At 41.8% G+C, this 17,376-nt stretch overlaps 2 protein-coding genes across 3 annotated transcripts in view; one reads left to right on the forward strand and one right to left on the reverse strand.

Annotated features, from left to right (window-relative positions):
* poc1a (POC1 centriolar protein A) overlaps positions 1-16,007 on the reverse strand; it is a 36,921-nt gene extending 20,914 nt beyond the window's left edge. Inside the window, exons 1-9 of one of the 2 annotated variants that reach the window (XM_076741227.1) lie at positions 15,829-16,007; positions 12,317-12,401; positions 12,035-12,206; positions 11,615-11,794; positions 11,358-11,465; positions 10,412-10,527; positions 8,794-8,927; positions 4,141-4,209; positions 3,737-3,886 (exon numbers count right to left, since the gene is read on the reverse strand). In XM_076741227.1, the coding sequence (XP_076597342.1) occupies positions 3,737-3,886; positions 4,141-4,209; positions 8,794-8,927; positions 10,412-10,527; positions 11,358-11,465; positions 11,615-11,794; positions 12,035-12,206; positions 12,317-12,401; positions 15,829-15,843 (1,029 nt within the window). In that variant the 5' untranslated portion in view covers positions 15,844-16,007. Of the gene's footprint in view, positions 1-3,736; positions 3,887-4,140; positions 4,210-8,793; positions 8,928-10,411; positions 10,528-11,357; positions 11,466-11,614; positions 11,795-12,034; positions 12,207-12,316; positions 12,402-13,370; positions 13,486-15,828 lie in introns of those variants that run through there. The other variant, XM_076741236.1, reaches the window with a different exon arrangement.
* Positions 13,393-14,138, forward strand: b9d2 (B9 domain containing 2). The gene has a single exon (XM_076741249.1). It carries the CDS (start codon positions 13,500-13,502, stop codon positions 14,025-14,027), a length of 528 nt encoding a protein of 175 aa, XP_076597364.1. The 5' UTR covers positions 13,393-13,499; the 3' UTR covers positions 14,028-14,138.
* Positions 16,008-17,376: the final 1,369 nt, after the last annotated feature.

The raw sequence follows: 17,376 nt of genomic DNA on the forward strand, positions 1-17,376 counted from the left end.
TCTTGCACCTCGTTTCTTAATCAAGCAGATGTGAAATAAATTGCTGAAGCTTCAGACAGCTGTAGAAAAACCATCATTCCCAATGAAAGGGTTCAGGGGGGTTTCACAAGAACAGCAGTTCTCGGAAGAGGAGAATACGCTTCATACATTGCACTAATCATCTCCCTCCTCATGGTCCAACTGCCCATTTTCTAATCACCCTTTGAGGCACGTCTGTAATAATGGCTGTTGAGTGGAAGAGCTATTAAAATCCATTTACCATCCCGTATCACAGCGGCAAGAGAGAAAGGCAGAGTCACACAGAGAGGAAGAAAAAGAGGCCTGAGAGGTTCATGGATGGCATAAAGAACACGGGTGTTTAAAGGACATTGAAAGCTATGCAGTTACACTGTTGAGTTTCATGTGAAAGAGCTGCTAGAAATAATCACCCTCGCATGGTAACGCTGCTTAAACACTTGCTCCCTGATAGGTATGATGCTTGTTTCAGTCCAGGTTTGACTAAGATTAATAAAAAGAAGAGAAACATCTGACTCTTTTTGTTTTTCATTACTGAGACAGAGACAGAGAGAGAGAGAGTGAGAGAGAGAGGGAGAGAGAGAGAGAGAGAGAGAGAGAGAGAGAGGGAGAGAGAGAGAGAGAGAGAGAGAGAGAGAGAGAGAGAGAGAGAGAGAGAGAGAGAGAGAGAGAGAGAGAGGGAGGGAGGGAGGGAGGACCTTGGCTGTGCCCTTGTTGATGTAAGTAACACAGTAGCAGTCAAAGGGGTTGAAATCCAAACCATTCCCTGAGGATCCCCAGCCAGCCTGTGACACCCTGTCCTCTTTGAGTGTGTGTGTGTGTGTGTGTGAGTGACATCTGACAAGGTCTTTTAATATTTAAACACGGCTAATGGCTGGACTACTCTCTCACTTTCCGTTTGTTTCTAATCGTTTATCTCTCCAGGTCAAAATTCTTCTATCACCTCCATGTTTTTCTTAAACTTTTTGTTCTTCACACACACACACACACACACACACACACACACACACAAATAACCTGAAGCTTCAAAAACTTCATTCATATTGCTGACATTCAAATACTAAATTAACAGTCCATAGATTGTAAGAGTGTGATGTTTATCGCAACTTCAGCAACATTGGCTGTGCATGACGTGTAACCAATCAGAGAGCAGTGGGGGTGGGACATTGAGCGACACCACAGACAGAGAGAGGTGGTTGTATCCAATATACACACATATAACATAGAATTATATGCATTTAAGTTGACAAACTGACGAGTTATATTACTTATAGAAAGTTGATTTAATAAAAAGAAATGTTGAAAACTAATTTAATTCAATGAATCTGAATGATTTTGTTTGAGGATTTTTTTAGGGCGATGACGTTATAAAATATGATAACAGATGTTCAAAGCCTCGTTGTCAATAAAAGCTCCAAATGTAGAAAAAGAGACTCGGTACAGGCTCTGAGTTCCTTAACAAAACGCTAAATTGTTTGCTGGCTAGTTAAAAAGTTAATTGGAAAATGCAGAGTTTTCAAAACCCTGGTTTCTGTGTATAAAACAGAACATTTGGGGATGTCGTCACCTTATTTCGCACATGGCCATTCTTGCTTTGTGTAGTGGGCGTGCATCTGAAACAACTACAGTGATGGCCGACTACTGGCTGGTGTACGTTTGGTTAGCAGTGCTCGGCCGTGTGCCAGAAGAGTGTTAAAAAAGCTCATTTCTCATGCTCAGAATGTTCATGAATTGTAAATGGAGCAGGAAAATATCAGTTTTCAAAGATATCTGTACACATTAGCTCAATGCAAAACTAGTGCACTTAAAAGCCCCATTACATATGTAACTGCTCCCATTGCTTGTGTTTATAGATGATACATCAGGCTGAACTCACGCTACAGCTAACGAGCTACCGTCTGCAGTGCCTATAATCACAACCCCGCATTCAGAGATACCTGAAGTAAACCCACATTCAGAGCTGAATATTAGGTTTCATGAAGGGTTCAAGCATGAGTAGGCCAAAAAAAAAAAAACTTTCTTCCTGGACAGATTTATAGATTTACAAAGCAGTCAGAAAGGGTGTGGTGGAATCAGTGCAAGTAGAGACTCCTACTGAAACACAGAGAATGATGTTCTATTAAATTACTGTCATGAAAATGGAGGAGATGCTGCCACAAAATGTGCTTTTAAAGTCTGGAAGGTTTGATTTCCGTCTGAATATTTTTTTTTTTAGTATAACTGACTTTGGCATTTATTGACTCATAATATTGTCCAAAGCTCTTAACTGTCAAATTAAATAAAAACACTAAGAATCAGGATAGTGCAGTATCACGTGGATTGCAATGGCTTTAGGACTAATGGCATTAACGTCTTATTAAGTTACAAATGTCTAATATAAAGACACTCAAATAGGACTTTTGGGAAATGCCACGAGGAGAAATTTAGGAATAACATTTCAGTTGACATCTTTCCTTAAAGTTGTAGCAAGCACATTGAACACGATCATACTTCATTTCATCTTACTGCTGTTTTCAGTTCTGATAATTTGTCATCATCGTCTACATTTTCAAAACTCACCTGTAGTATACCCAAAAAAAAAGATCGGATGTAGTCATGAACCGAGCAAAGATTAATATTTAATCTATTACATGTGGTCAGACAGATAGGAAAAAAAACCTTCCTCCATATCAAAGTGTATTTGCGGGAATAAGTAGGTATTTCTCGCCCTGCATGTGAGATATGAGTGTAGCTTTGGGCCACACTGCAGACTTCAAAGGAAGGATATGCAGGGAGGAAATAAGCCAGCCGCACTGACAGCATGAAATACTGAGGGGCATCTGTGCGTGTGTTCCTTTATGTTTCCTTTAGAGACAGGCAGCACACATGTATGCAACTCTATGTGCACATTTGTTTCAATTAGGCTTTTTGTGGGCTAACGCAATCACTTAGTACGTACATAGACATATCTGTGTGTGTGTGTGTGTACATACCCTATTGGCCAACCTTGGCTTTTACATCATTTTGCAGTCTTCATGACAGCTTTGCTTGCTCAAGCCTCAGGACACAACCACACTATGGGTAAAGCTCCACGAATATTGAAATCATCAGTATCTTGTCCATTATCTCCAAAACGTTTCTTCATTATAATCTGAAGCCTCTGGCACCAACAGGTTTTGCTACGGTTACGGAAATCCTTGGGCTGGAAATCATAAAGTTCCAGATGATCGCATCGTGATATAACATGTAACAACCTTTCACATTTTGGAACAATCCAATAAAAGCAGCCGAAATATGGGACCTCCTGGTGACTTCGTGTCTAAGAGACAAACCAAATAACAGCAACAACCTCCTGTCTCTACTTTCTTCTGTCAAAGTATCCCATAAAGCAGAAAATACCAAAAATAAATAAATGAAATTCTACTGAAAAACAGGCAGCGCTGCTCCACTAAAGTTTAAGCCACAGAAAACTCATTCGTACATTAGGTCACAATCGAAACCTAGCTTGCCAAAAATCTGACACATGATGTAAAAATTTCCCGGTGAAGTCTAAACAGGTACGTATTTATGACCCGAGGACAATGTGCATGTGCGTAAGGGTTAGACGTGTTAGGAGAGGAGATGGAAAAAGCAATTTGTGTAAAGGAGCAAAGGGGAATGCATAAAACGCTGGATCTAAATGGGACATCAAAGTAGATTCGCTGTCAGTTCGCCGTGCTTGTCTCCAGCTGTCTGAACCTACCTGGCTGCGGAGCACAGATGGATGTGAGTAAAAGGCTGGGTGAGCCGCGGAGCTGGCTGGTGGAACCTTCAAGCTGGGAGTAGATTTATGCTGCAGCCTGACACCATCACTGCAGTCAACACAGTCAAAGTTGCTCTTCCACACCATTACCTGCAAGGTGAATATATTGTTGCATCTCCCAAAATAATACACCAAAGTAAAACAACCAAGAGTCCTATAAAAAGAATGAAGTGTGCTACATAAATACAGTTCTGTCTTCTCTTTTACAAGTTCTTAATATTTATAAGCACTGCTTCATAAATTGTTAATATATCCTTTGGTATCACTATCAATGGTAGGGGGACGGCACATGATATGAACCTCTAGAAATCAAGAAACCAGCACGCCAATCAATCTGTCATCACCTGTTCATCAGAACCTCCACAGGCAAAGTACTCTCCTGTCTTGGAAAAGGCCACGCAGGTCACTGGACCCTGGAGAGAGGGGAAGAGAGAGAGAGCTGGAGAACGGAGGTGATAACACAGTGAAATCATATCTCGAGTTTGCCTTCATGCTCATCTTTCTTACAAAGAGAAGCACCCTGAGACGCTCAGCTGCAACCTGTTTGCTCAAGTTGAAAAGAAAAGCCATGCAATCTTTGCTGTGAGATGTTGTGCTCCAAAAACAGTCAACAAATCCAGGTGAACCAAAAGATTCAAATGGTCAGTTTTGAGCATTCGCTGCTTGTGTTTGTTTTATGTTAAACTGGATATTTTTAGGTTTGGCTCATAAAAAAATGAGCGATTCAAAGATGCAACCTTGAGCTTTAGAAAATTGCGATGGGCATTTTTTTTAAAAATCAATTTATAGACAAAATGATTAAATTAGAAAATAAATAATATAGTCAGATCAATCAAAAACAAAACCAATTCTTAAAAGAAAATGAAGCAATCCCTGTGAAAATGATGCTCTTTGTGTTACAGTCAGTCCATTCATTCATCTTCAAACCCTGCACATGGTATCTCTGAATTATATGAATAATTAATTTTTTTCTTGTGCCAAGTCATATAGCTGCAGTGAAAGTGTGGGTGTTGATGTAATAATATGGGGGAAAGTAAACGCTACATAATTCAACAAAATGCACAACAGAAAGCACTTTGAAAGTCACATGTAACATACAGAGACAAGACGAGAGCTGGAGAGGATTAAGTGGGTTTTTTTGTGTCTGTTGCTCGCAGCATTTAGTAAACTCTTTTTTTTTTTTAAACCATCTGAGGATAGAAAACTACTAGTCAGAGCAGATCTGCATGTGTGTGTGTGGAGGAGGGGGTGGGTTTGTAGCAGAGCAATCAATAACAGAAAGCAAAGACTCAGGTGGGGTGAGGTCACACATGGTCAGTGCCAAAAAGCATCACCGGGGATGTCAGGACTTTGGCATGCTCTGTGTGTGTGTGTGTGTGTGTGTGTGTGTGTGTGTGTATGACTCCAGCTTCAAAAACTCATAAATCTCTCTCTCTCAGTTTATTCTTCTCTCCACCTCACGGTGCAGAATGGGGTCAACGATTACAGCTTGAGCCCTCTGACTGCGTTCAAAGAGAGGATGAAGGCGAGAACAAACAAAAGAGGGGGAAAGAAACACGCAGGGAGGCTGCTGAGAAGGAAAAAAAGGAGCCGTGTCCTGTGGCTGGCACCCAGACAGGCTGGTTTGGGTGAGGAATGGTTTCCCAGAAGCACCTGAGAGAAGCAGACAGTGTCACTATGGCAACGCGACGGCCTGACAGACAGCATGTTCTGTCTCTGCTCTGACTAATGCCTGCTGCCAGGCTGGCACTTGCCATGGGCAGACAAACACACACACACACACACACACACACACACACACACACACACACACACACACACACACACACAGTGAGAGTCTGACAGGGCAACGAACCTAGCTGGCACATTTTACGTACAGATAAATGAACAGGGGTTGTAAAGGCAGACAGGCCCCACATGGTGCTAAAGTTATGACTGTGAAAAACAATTACATACATGGCTGTGTTTTGAATGCTGTTATTAAAATATACCTCTAAGAGCCATTACAGATACTTTAATTAAGAAAAGAACACAGAGCGCTCATTTCAGATTGGTACACTGCATCAACTGGATTAATCGCATCAGTACACTTCTGGTCTTAGGACATCAAAATATGCATTTTAGTTCCAACCTCTGCCCTCTCCTCCTTCTGTAAGCACATGGTCTGAGGAGCGTATTAAGATTCCTGCAATGACACATCACCAATTTGTGTGCTGACAAAGGCTCGAACACTCCACACAGACTGACCGAGCGGTTGATTTATGTGTTGATTACTGTGGTGGCAAAGTAGAACTGAACACATACACGCTGGCGGTGGAAGCAGAGATGTTTGGATTAATCGCGGTCGCAGTTGCCCCCTTCGACAGCTGATGCCAGTCCGTGTGAATGCTAAAGTTATTCAGCCTCATAACAGTCATCTGAATTTGTTTATGACAGAGGGACAAAAGAACAGTGAGGTTTCGCTTGTGTCTGACCTCCAAAGGTTAGATGTTAGAGTGCAGCGTGGAGTAGCTAATTAACCCCAGCAGGCGTTTGCAACCTTATTATTAAAAGTCATCCGACTCCAGGACCTCTTGCATTCTGATGAGGAGGAATCATTTATTAGAAAAACTAAACGCATGAGACTGCAAAAGTGGATCTAGATAATAACAACCTTGCAGGGATCAGCGATGAAGTGGCTCATCATCAACCATGTAGGCAGACCACTTGTCCTTTAGCGGCGCCTGCTCGGCCCTCTGTCGGCAAGCCGGTCAAAATGCGATCGAAACATGAGGGTTTAATAATAATGGAGGTTTAGGTAAGTAGATATCTTGGAGCGGAGGCTTGTGGCTTTTACCTTGTGTTTGCTGTAGGAGCAGCTGATGACAGCGTGAGACAGAGAAGGCATCCAGCCCTCTGTTAAAACTAGACTAAGTGTAGTTGAAAAGTTTAGGTTTTGTAGACTATAACTATCATGTAAATAGCATTTACTGGGTATATTTTTTAACATATAACCAGTTCTACAGGATCCCCTGGACAAATTTCTTGGCATGAGCACTTAAACATTAAAATCGTGTTTAGCATTTCTTCATCGTCTTCCAACTCCTCTTTATAGGTGATTGATTAGTGGCTTGACTTCTAGCTCATCTTTTCAGCTTTTTCAGTGTGTTCAGTCACAGTAGCTCTCATGGATCTAGGTACCAAACCAGCTCTCTGAATCCCTCGTCCTCTACCACACTGATTGGCAGCGTGTGGGTCTCAATCACACCAACAAGGTGATGGCCTTGGACTGGCGAACATCACACTTTCTCCCCCTGGCTAGCAGCAACATGATCTGGGGCTGTGAGCAGGCAGCTGCTCGTTTTTGATGTGGTACAGCAGAGCACAAAAGCGCAGCAGCATCACACAATTTACATTTGGCTTTTGTTGACTTTCTGGAGGAAATGTTCCCACACAGAGCTTCGTTTAGCGCACTTCAATTTTTGCCTCATAGGCTTTTCACACTGCACTTACAGCCCCAGGCAGAGGGAGCTGTTCGCCCCAGGCTAAACGAAGCTGTTAGCAGTGTGTGTGTGTGTGTGCATGCAAATGAACCTATACATCGACATGCACAACTGGTTAAGGGGGCATTTTAACATTGAAAACATTAGCATCTCATGTCTTTTGTGGGGTCTTTAAAAGCTAACGTGTACTCATGTACTAAGGATCACAGTATGAAACTCAGTTGTCACACAGAGGAGCAGAGAGACAAATCAACTTGAATTAGGCCGATTCAACCCAGCCAGGTACGGTCCCCCTGAAGCAAGGTAAACAACACGTTTGTCAGATCCTCCAGGAAAAACAACCCCTCATGTGTTTTCATACACAGTGCATGCACATAGGTCTGCACACATATACAGAACACATGCAAGCAGACATGTAAACACACATAAACCTACACACCCACACCGAACAGATGGGGGTCTCTCCCATCTCTAGTTATGCGACTGGAGAGACAATTAACACCCAGAGCGCTCCCAGCACCAACAGATTGCCGGAGTCACCACTGAGCCAAAAGGAACAACAACAGACATGGAGACAGAGTGCAGGAGATGACAAATTTGGAGGTGTGAAGAGAGATGGGGAAAAAGTGCTTTTTATCTTGAAAAAGAGAAGAATCTTGGCAACCGGTTGAAGAGAAGCACAGGTGACGCCCACAAAAAAAGACAGAATGAGAGACAGGCAACGTGTGCAGAGGGATAGATAAACAGATGGACCACATGTGGTACTGGCAAGCCACTGATTTCCACAACTAGCCAGCAAGCCAATCCATCAGCTGTTCAAACAAACAGATACAGTCAGCGAGCCGTCCGGCCAACTCGCCGGCCAAAATGTGAGGACATGAGAGTTAGAAGAAAGGGAGGAGGTAGGAGCAAATAGAGAGGGACAAGGAGGAAAACAAGGGTGACAATGATGGCGGCAATTGTAAAACATCCCCTAAACACACGGACAGGAGTGTTAAAGTCAGAGAAAAGGGACGGGACGGAAACAAAGAGGAGGAGGAAGAGGAGGAGGAGAGGATCCAGAGGAACGGAGGCAGAAGCACAGTTCTGTTTCCTTCCAACAACCCTGAGACGAGTCATCACGAGTGGGCTGCCTGGCAAGAACTAAAATACACCACATACAAAAAAGGCATCATACGCACACACTCACGCTCATACACACTTCAGACAATCAAACATGCACAAAGGAGATGTCAAAGGCACTCACACGTAACTGTCCACACCAAACCTTCAGTAATACATACACACACACACACACACACACACACACACACACACACACACACACACAGTAATACGCACACTCAGGAACAGCAGAGCAGACTACAGACATAACTGATGGTGATCGTGACTAGGTATGCTCCACAGTTAGGCCTGTAGGATATCTGAGCTGTAAGTCTGTCTGTGAGTGTGTGTGTGTGTGTGTGTGTGTGTGTGTGTGTGTGTGTGTGTGTGTGTGCGCGCACACACATCTACCTGGTGTCCGTGCAGTGTATAGAGTAGTTTGCCCTCTACAAGGTCCAGTATCTTCATTGTGGAATCACTGGACGCGGTGATGAGGAAATTGCCAGCCGGGTGGAAAGACAGGCTGTTCACCACACCACTGTGGACTGGAAAACACACACACACACACACACACACTGACTTTAAGACAAACAGATATTTTGTTACTGTAATTCAAACTGAAATGCATCCTGAGGTAACAAAGGTGCTTCACTGTATTTTCAGCTTTATTCATCTGTTCTGCCTGTTTAATAGCATGAAATGATTTAACCTTATTATGATACTATGATTGAGATGCAGCCACAACGGGGGCATTAAGAGTTCAGCTTCTTGCTCAAGGACACCTCAGCAGGGCAGATGATTGTTAACATGGTTGCCTGGATCCCTGTGAAGTACAGTGCTGCTGTACATCACAATGGCTCGGTCGCTGTGCTACTTGAGAGTGGCTTAACATCAGGTTTACATTAGCACATACCATCAAGTAGGACAACGTCAAGTACAGTAGCCAATGGCAACTAATCAAAACTTCCCCGGACCTGAAATGATTCTACCATGCGTTGACTGGGTTCTAGAGTTAATAGAGTGAGAACAGCAGACATTTGACGAGCGACATGTTCCCTCTGCTGGCTGCAAGATGCTATGACACACATACCGATACCTGTAGCTGCAAAAAGATGCCGAAAAGCTGTATCCAACTGCACTGAGAGCAGGGGGGAACATATTGTTTGGTATGGCCCAGGTTCATGCAAGGATAGTGAGCAAGGTAAACACACAAACCCAAAGGGATTAACCTCCCTACTCTAAACAAAGACAATTAAACAAACTACCAATTACCAATAATTATCATGGGTATCTAACACAACTTTACATTTAAAGCACAATTGGTAAATAACTACAGTGTGTGAGGAGAAGCACAGTGGAGAGAAGAAGAAACGAGAGGAGAGGAGAGGAAAAGCTTTTATCTTCATGCCCTGACTCCTCAGACAGATGTGATTATCCATTATTAGATCTCACAACTCAAATCCATTTAAGAGCGCTGATTAGAACAATCAGACTGACTGGCAGGCTGACGAAAGGCTTCAACTTTTGCTTTATTGAATATGCAAGAAATCATGAATCTTGATTACCACTTTAATCGTGAGCTTTAAAGCTTCATTTTATCTTGGTGTTATTTCAGTGGTTTGCAGGGAGGCTCAGTTGTGTTTTTCACTGTTTAAAGATGAAGCTTCACTGCACTGTAGAGACCGCTGGGAGTGGATGACAATGTGGATGTTTTTAGCTGTATGTCTATTTCTGTTGTCCGGTAAATTCGTCTTGGAACTGTGCGTCACTCCATTGAGAGCAACTTAAAACCAGGGTCGATCCCCCTTGTGTACACATACTTGGCAAATAAAGTGGATTCTGATTCTGATTATAATCCCGAGACATTTTTCTCCCAAACACAAACACTGGGCTGTGGTCTCTTCTCTGTGTTAGGGATCCAGCATAAAACATCTGTCTATAAAACAGCTGTAAGTAACAGTAACTGACTTTCAAATGACATCACGGTAAGCTGAATACTTGCGTCAAACAGCTTTTCGGGTGTCTTTACCTTGGTAGTGCTGTAGCATCTTATGGGATCTGATGTCCCACACCTTGACAGAGTTGTCAGTACTCGCCGCAGCAATGCACGTTCCACTGGGATGGAAGTCCACATGGTTTGCATAGCTTGGACAAAGATATGGGAAAATGAGGTCTTTGGTCGAGCTTTTGCAGTATGTGATTCATTGAAATAACACAAAACAAATGTTCTAAAATATTACCAGAACCAAAATTTTGATTTATTTGAGCTGCTTAAAACCCTGATTCCCAAAAAGTTGGGACGCTGTGTAAACAAAATGCAATCATCTATAAACAACCTTTGTTTACCGACAAGTTTTATAAAGTGTTCCTGGGTCCATGCAAACATGTTTCACAAAGCGGTGAACTTTGCTTCGACTGAGTCTTTCCAGGATGCCCCTTTCATACCCAATCGTGATACTGTCACCTGTTACCAATAAACCTGTGGAATGTTCCAAACAGGTGTTTTTGGAGCATGCCACAACTCAATGAAGCTGATGAGGTCAAAAATTAAATATACTGTCTCTGTGCTGTGAAAATGCATTAGCAAATCATCACATTCTGTTTTATTTATGTGCTGCACAGCATTGTAGCTGATGCATTCAGAGACGTTTGGAATGAATGAGTAGGTGTTCAGTTACAGCAACAGGACATATGGTTATAAGACCTGTCACCTTTTTCAATTGTTGTTGTTGAAACATCAGTGAAATGGGAGTCTGTTGTTCTAAAAATATACTAATAAATAACACTCAGTACATAATGCTCTGAATCCATCCAAGCATCCAATCCAACGTTTACAAAAATACCAGAACACTGACAAAAAAAATGCAGATGGTGCTTGTTCGCTCACTTTAAATCTTTGTCCCACACCCACTTTACCTACACCGATCAGAACATTTCTTATCCACATTTTTGCCATGCACAGTTCAAGTCCTCACCCAGCATGCTCATAGAAAGAATGAATACACTCTCTGCTATTCTTGTCCCACAGCTTTATAGTCTTATCATCACTGGACGACACAATCAAACGATCGTCTGGAGAGAACCTGCAAGAGATGTATTGGAAATTCTAGATCAAAAACTGGCCAGATTTTTTTCTGTGTAACAAACAATAGAATAAGTAGAAATATCTGCAATAGCCAACACCATCTAAGGGTGAAAAATGAATGTATGTGCATGTGTGCATGCAGCGTACTTGGCACAGCGGACCCAGTTGATGTGCTGGTTGAGAGAGAAGAGAAACTTTTGTCTGTGGACGGTCCACACTTTGATGGTCTTGTCGTCAGATGCTGTGACAAGGGTCTGTCCGTCCCCTGAAAAGTTAACGCTGCGCACGGTGGCAGTGTGAGCCCTGAAAGCGGTTGACTCAGCCTTCCTGTACACACACACAAACACCAAAGTTAAAGTTTAAAAAAAAAAAAAAAATTAAAACCCAGTGGGTGTTCAGAAATGTGTGCCTTCTACTGTGCTGAGCAGAAGCAGGTGACTCGGTGTAAATGTCTAGTTTTGTTGTTTTTATGAGTCAGCATCATTATCCTTTGTGTTAGCTTTGTGGTGGACTACAACAAAAGATGACAGAGATGAAAAAACAAATTGGGAATACTTCAAAACTCACATGCTGGGCACCCAAAGACGCACAGTCTTGTCTCTGGAGGCGGAGGCCACCAGGTGGCCAGAGGGAGAAAACTGAACTGAAATGACGGCATCTTTGTGTCCATCAAAACGATATGCACGCATCTGAGGTTTCATGTTCCAGATCATCACACAGGAGTCCATCGAGCCTGTGGCTGAGAGAGGGGGGAGCACAGGTTAGTGAACACATTGTGTACGGCCGCGGAAAACATACCACACATAAAATAAAATGACAAGACAAAACGTAAAATGAAGGAGCAGTTACCAATCTGTTTCATGTTACAGCTGAAGTCCACACTTGTCACAGTGTCCCTGTGGCCCTTGAAATGTCTCTCCAGAGTTGGATCAGACTACATGGAGAAAGAGACAGATTGAAGCAGCCATGTTAAAGCCTGTGAAATCTTCAGTATTTCCCAATAACAACAAATAGTCATGACTAAATAAGCAACAATTAGAGTTAAAAATTAAAAAATATGTATATCCTTGGGAGTTCAGGACTCTGTGTGTGTGATATGATAGATGGTGGCCTGGAAACACATCAACCCAATAATTTTCATACAAATGATATATATAATGATGATATTCTCTGCAATGATCAAGATCAAGATCAATATTCAAGATCAATATTCCTTTATTTGTCCCGCAAGGGGAAATTCCAGAATACAGCAGCATCAGTAAAGATTAATATAAGATATAATAATATAATATATTCTTTAATATAAGAATGATGAGTTATGTTTGTACAGCTGTCTGTACTCTTTTCAATACAACTGAAGACAAGTAAAGCTTGTAAAATACTGACAACTGTCATCAAACAGCTACTGCATATTATAGTATGCGACACTGGAGCAAAGTGCATGTTCATTCAAACACAGTAAACACTGAAGATTTGCACACATCACAGGATGAACTGCTGAAGTCTTACTAAAATAAAAAATTAATGATGGCTGAATGCCATTTAGCTGCTTCAGTTTTCAAATAATCAGTTTCTAAACATGAGGATTAATATGATAACAGACTAGACAGGCTCAAACCAAAGCGAACAGAAAAAAAAAAGTGAACTACATCCGCGGTGTGGCGCTGTTTCACAGCGTGCTTATCTTTGGACAGAAGCCCTGCGCTTAGCCTGTCAGGCAATGTGTGCCACTGCGAACAATCTCTACCAGTAAGATTAGCTTTTTTTCTCAAGGCATTATGTTGGAAAATCTAACATTACCCCGGAAAATGTTTGGTTTTGGATCTCATATTCAAGAATATAGTATCCGTAAGGATCGTGACAGGAAGTGGTACGCCTGTCAAGCAAAGTTCAGGGTACATACCAACTTAGGAAACCGAGTTGCCAAGGAGACGTGAGCAACGGTGCTAGTAACTGCTAGCCATTACACTCGGAGGAGGACCAGAGAGGACTTTCGGTGCCGCATGTTTCGATATAAGGGGACATTTGGACCATGGCAGAGCTGCATATTATCGGCCAGATCGTCGGGGGCAGTGGTTTCCCGCAAAACGGCTTGTTTTGCAAATGGGGAGTTCATACGGGAGGAGCATGGCGGCTCCTGTCTGGGCTGAAGGAGGGTCAGACCCAGGTGGATAGCCCCCAAATAGGAGACATGGCGTACTGGAGTCACCCGATTGATCTGCACTACGCGACTAAAGGACTGCAAGGCTGGCCAAAGCTTCATGTCCAAGTGTGGCACCAGGACTCTTTCGGACGCTGCCAGCTGTACGGTTACGGGTACTGCCACGTCCCCTCCAGCCCCGGACACCACCGGATAAGCTGTGTGACCTGGAGGCCGCTCGGCTCCTGGCAAGAGCAGCTGGCGCAAATGTTTGTCGGTGGAGGTCCCCAGCTCCGCAACCCGGACCTCATATACAGCGGGGCGGATAGATACAGACTGCACACCGAAGCCATGGGAACTGTGGAGCTGGAACTAGGCGTTATCATGAGACACTTCGACAAATATGGCGTCGAGTGTTGACAGTGAAATGAAAAGGACTTTCGGGAATTGTGACGGATTAACGTCTTATATTGTGCGGGCGAAGATCGGGCTTGTTTTTAGTAAAGTTTTGTACTCGTTTTCTAAATTGCATTTGTGTGTTTTTTTATGTAGATGTATGTAAATAAATTATCTCATCAACGAAGTTGGTTCCTTGTTGATGCGGTTTTTTTTTTCCCCATAACAGACCATTATCAGACCAGTCCAGCCCAGTGGCAGCAGCCAGATCACTCACAGTTATGCCTCATATTTAGTTTAATCCTACATTATTATCAAGAAAGTTATGATATGTAATGTAACATTAATGTAATATTCCAATAGTCTTCGTCAAGATGAGCAAGACCTGGATCCCTGCAACACATTACACTGCTCTTAACTCATATTTTACTTGCTTTTTTCATTATAATTCTACTTTCTGCACTTTAATGACCATGTCTGACATTCTTGAGCAAACCTCTTGCTTATGAGGTACCCAAAGTGGGTGAGTGGGTCCAGCTGCAGGATATAGAGTATTTTTCCAGAATTTTTACACCCATACTCCTCAACACATAAACACAGGATGAACCAAGATGAGTGAAGTGGCCAGCTATGATACTAGCCTGGTGTAAATCAGGGTGCAATAGGAACGAAACTGCACTATATAGTTGTTCAATTGATCCAAAGCTTGATAACAAAGTGATTCAAGGTGCTGAATGCATGTGAAGTTTGTTTCTCTCCAAACGTCTGGTAAACACACAAACTTCTGTCCTTCATTTTTTAATCAGTAAGCCAGATCGTTTTCTAAATTTTGCCCAACGCTTGTACTAATAGGAATAGTTTCATGTGCATCCAGGAATTGGAAATGTTCCAATGGGCAGTCATCTAACACTGTCAAAGACATATAATAATAATAGGAAACAGCTTTTAGGAACCAGATGTATGACAACCCACACTACACTACATTCAGCATCCTGCCAGTTTTCATCAATTTCACTCCATCCTACATCGCAAACATGAGTGACATTCATGTTTTGGGTGTTTGTTTGCTACAAAAGCAGAAATACGGCAAGTTGAAGGGCAAAAAAATAAAATCTGTAACTACAACCAAAACATGACACCTAAGCAGCATATATGTAATTATACAACAAAAACTCTCAGTAGCACAACTTACTGCAGCGAGACAATATAGTGTACTGTTAATATACTGTTCATTTTAATGCAACTTTGAAATGATTTAACATACAGCCTTCGTAGATTTCATAACTACATACTATGTTTATTACAACCGTGTAAATGCGTCGTGTAGTGTAGTACAGTAAAAGCATGGCAGACAGATTAGTAACTAACATAGTGTGACACAACAAAGTGCAAAAAATACAAAAAGTGTGAAGTGTGGGAGACATTTCCGGAAATACGCCTGTTTGGGACATCATTACCATTTTTTTCCAGTCTTACATTTGTAGTTATGTGTGACCTATTCCGACCACAGAATATGGATTAGCTACAGATTCCTAAATCTAGCGTTACCTCAAAAACGTGCCTGAAACAACTATAAGACACGGCACCCAGGTCACATCCAACAGGGACAAAGTAGCCTAACCTATGATTAAGAGTTGGGTAATTTATGTTCAAGAGAAAGTTCCCACATCGTACAAAAGTAATGATCTACTGCTCGCGTCCACTTTTTACTTTTACTTGTAGTTAAACGTCGAATGTGAAGCTAACGTTACAAACAAGAAACCAACTTCACATCAGATACTCAAGTTAACAAGTGCAGTAACAGCTAGAGCTAAAGTACACTCACCAACACAGAAGTCATCTTTACTGATATTGGAGACAAACAACCGGTGACAACAACTGCTCTGGTCTTTACAACTGTTCCTGCTGGCCGCTCTGCGTCTTAATTACGGTAAATGAGGCAAACGATCTGTACTGTTAGCTCACCGGCTAACGCTAGCTTACAACTAGCTGCTGGTTGCTGACAACAACAAAATTCAGTTTACGCGCCGCGATTGGGCGCTGAGCGTCAGCTCAGACTTCTTAAAGGGGAAGTTGTACCATTTAAAACTGTTCCTGTGTAAACTTCTATGTCACAGAGATATAATTGTGCGAGTATATCAAAATAAAATCCTACACAGTTAAGCAAAGAAGAGCAAATTATTGATATGATATCAATTCTTCTAAATATGGAAGTGAAATGGTTCATTTTAAAGTGTAATGCTGATCTTTCACCACCAGGTGTCAGCAGTGTTGCACCGTTGGAAATCTTAAGCGTTGCTGATGGAGTTGTGTCAAGGAAGTGGACAAATATTGATTTTAAACGTGGCATTTTCAATAGTAGCTTACATCTATAAACCTTGTCTTCAATGTGAACTGTGCTAATAGAATAAGCAGAAAATATACGATGGGTTTATCAGCCAGTGATAGAAATGAGTGCATTTTTACTCATGTAATACAGTGCAATTTTGAAGCACTTACAATTTGCCTGAGCATGTCCATTTTATGCTGTTTTGTACTTCCACTCCACAAGATGTCCTCCTTCTACTTTAATGCCTTTTTCTGTTCAGTCAAAAAGTCCAGTAAGAAATCCTACATGATTTTTGGAACCAAAATTCAATAGGACTTTATTCTATTGGAATATAATCCTGTAGGTTTGGCTATAAATTCTTATAATCATACCCAGAAAAATCACCTTCTAACAACAGTTCTCTGACAACACTGACTAATGCGCCTACATCTGGGTAAATGACCATGGCTGCATTTCCTTAATAGAGGGTTCCAGGAGCAAATCCGAGCTGTTTGACCCCTTTTAAAATTCTGCTGCTTATACTGTCTGTGCAATGTTCACAGTTATTCTAGCATGGACTATTACTAGGCCAAGATTATCTTTTTTTGTGGTAATTTCATCAATCACAGAAACTTAGTGCAAAAGGGAAGTTACGAAGATCTTAAAACTGAATTTGAAACAGGTTCAAGACAACTCTTTAAGTTCAGTTAATAAAGTAGGACCAAACAAAAGGCCTTTACCTCATCAGTTGATATAGTGCTTAATGCTGCAAATTCCCAAATATTCAGTAGCACAAACCAGTTGAAACACTTAAAAACCTGGGGGCGTTTGGGCCTTAAACCATTTGTCTGGTCTCCCTGGTTGATAATCCGGCCTTGTGCATATGCAAATGATCTGCATGTGGTAACCATGAAAAAAAGAGACTATTATTACTGTAATTATTTTTTTTAACACGTTATGGCAATAAAAAAGCCTAAATATATCATAACTCAGAATACAGGAAGCACACTTTATGCATGGCGACATAAATGTAAAACAGGTGGAAGAGTAACGCACAGATACTGT

The sequence above is a fragment of the Chaetodon auriga genome, chromosome 2, assembly GCF_051107435.1.
Source record: "Chaetodon auriga isolate fChaAug3 chromosome 2, fChaAug3.hap1, whole genome shotgun sequence".
Taxonomy (NCBI): domain Eukaryota; kingdom Metazoa; phylum Chordata; class Actinopteri; order Chaetodontiformes; family Chaetodontidae; genus Chaetodon; species Chaetodon auriga.

Bases quoted from the DNA above. Each gene is read 5' to 3' on its own strand.
- b9d2 (XM_076741249.1), top strand. From the start codon at position 13,500: ATGGCAGAGCTGCATATTATCGGCCAGATCGTCGGGGGCAGTGGTTTC.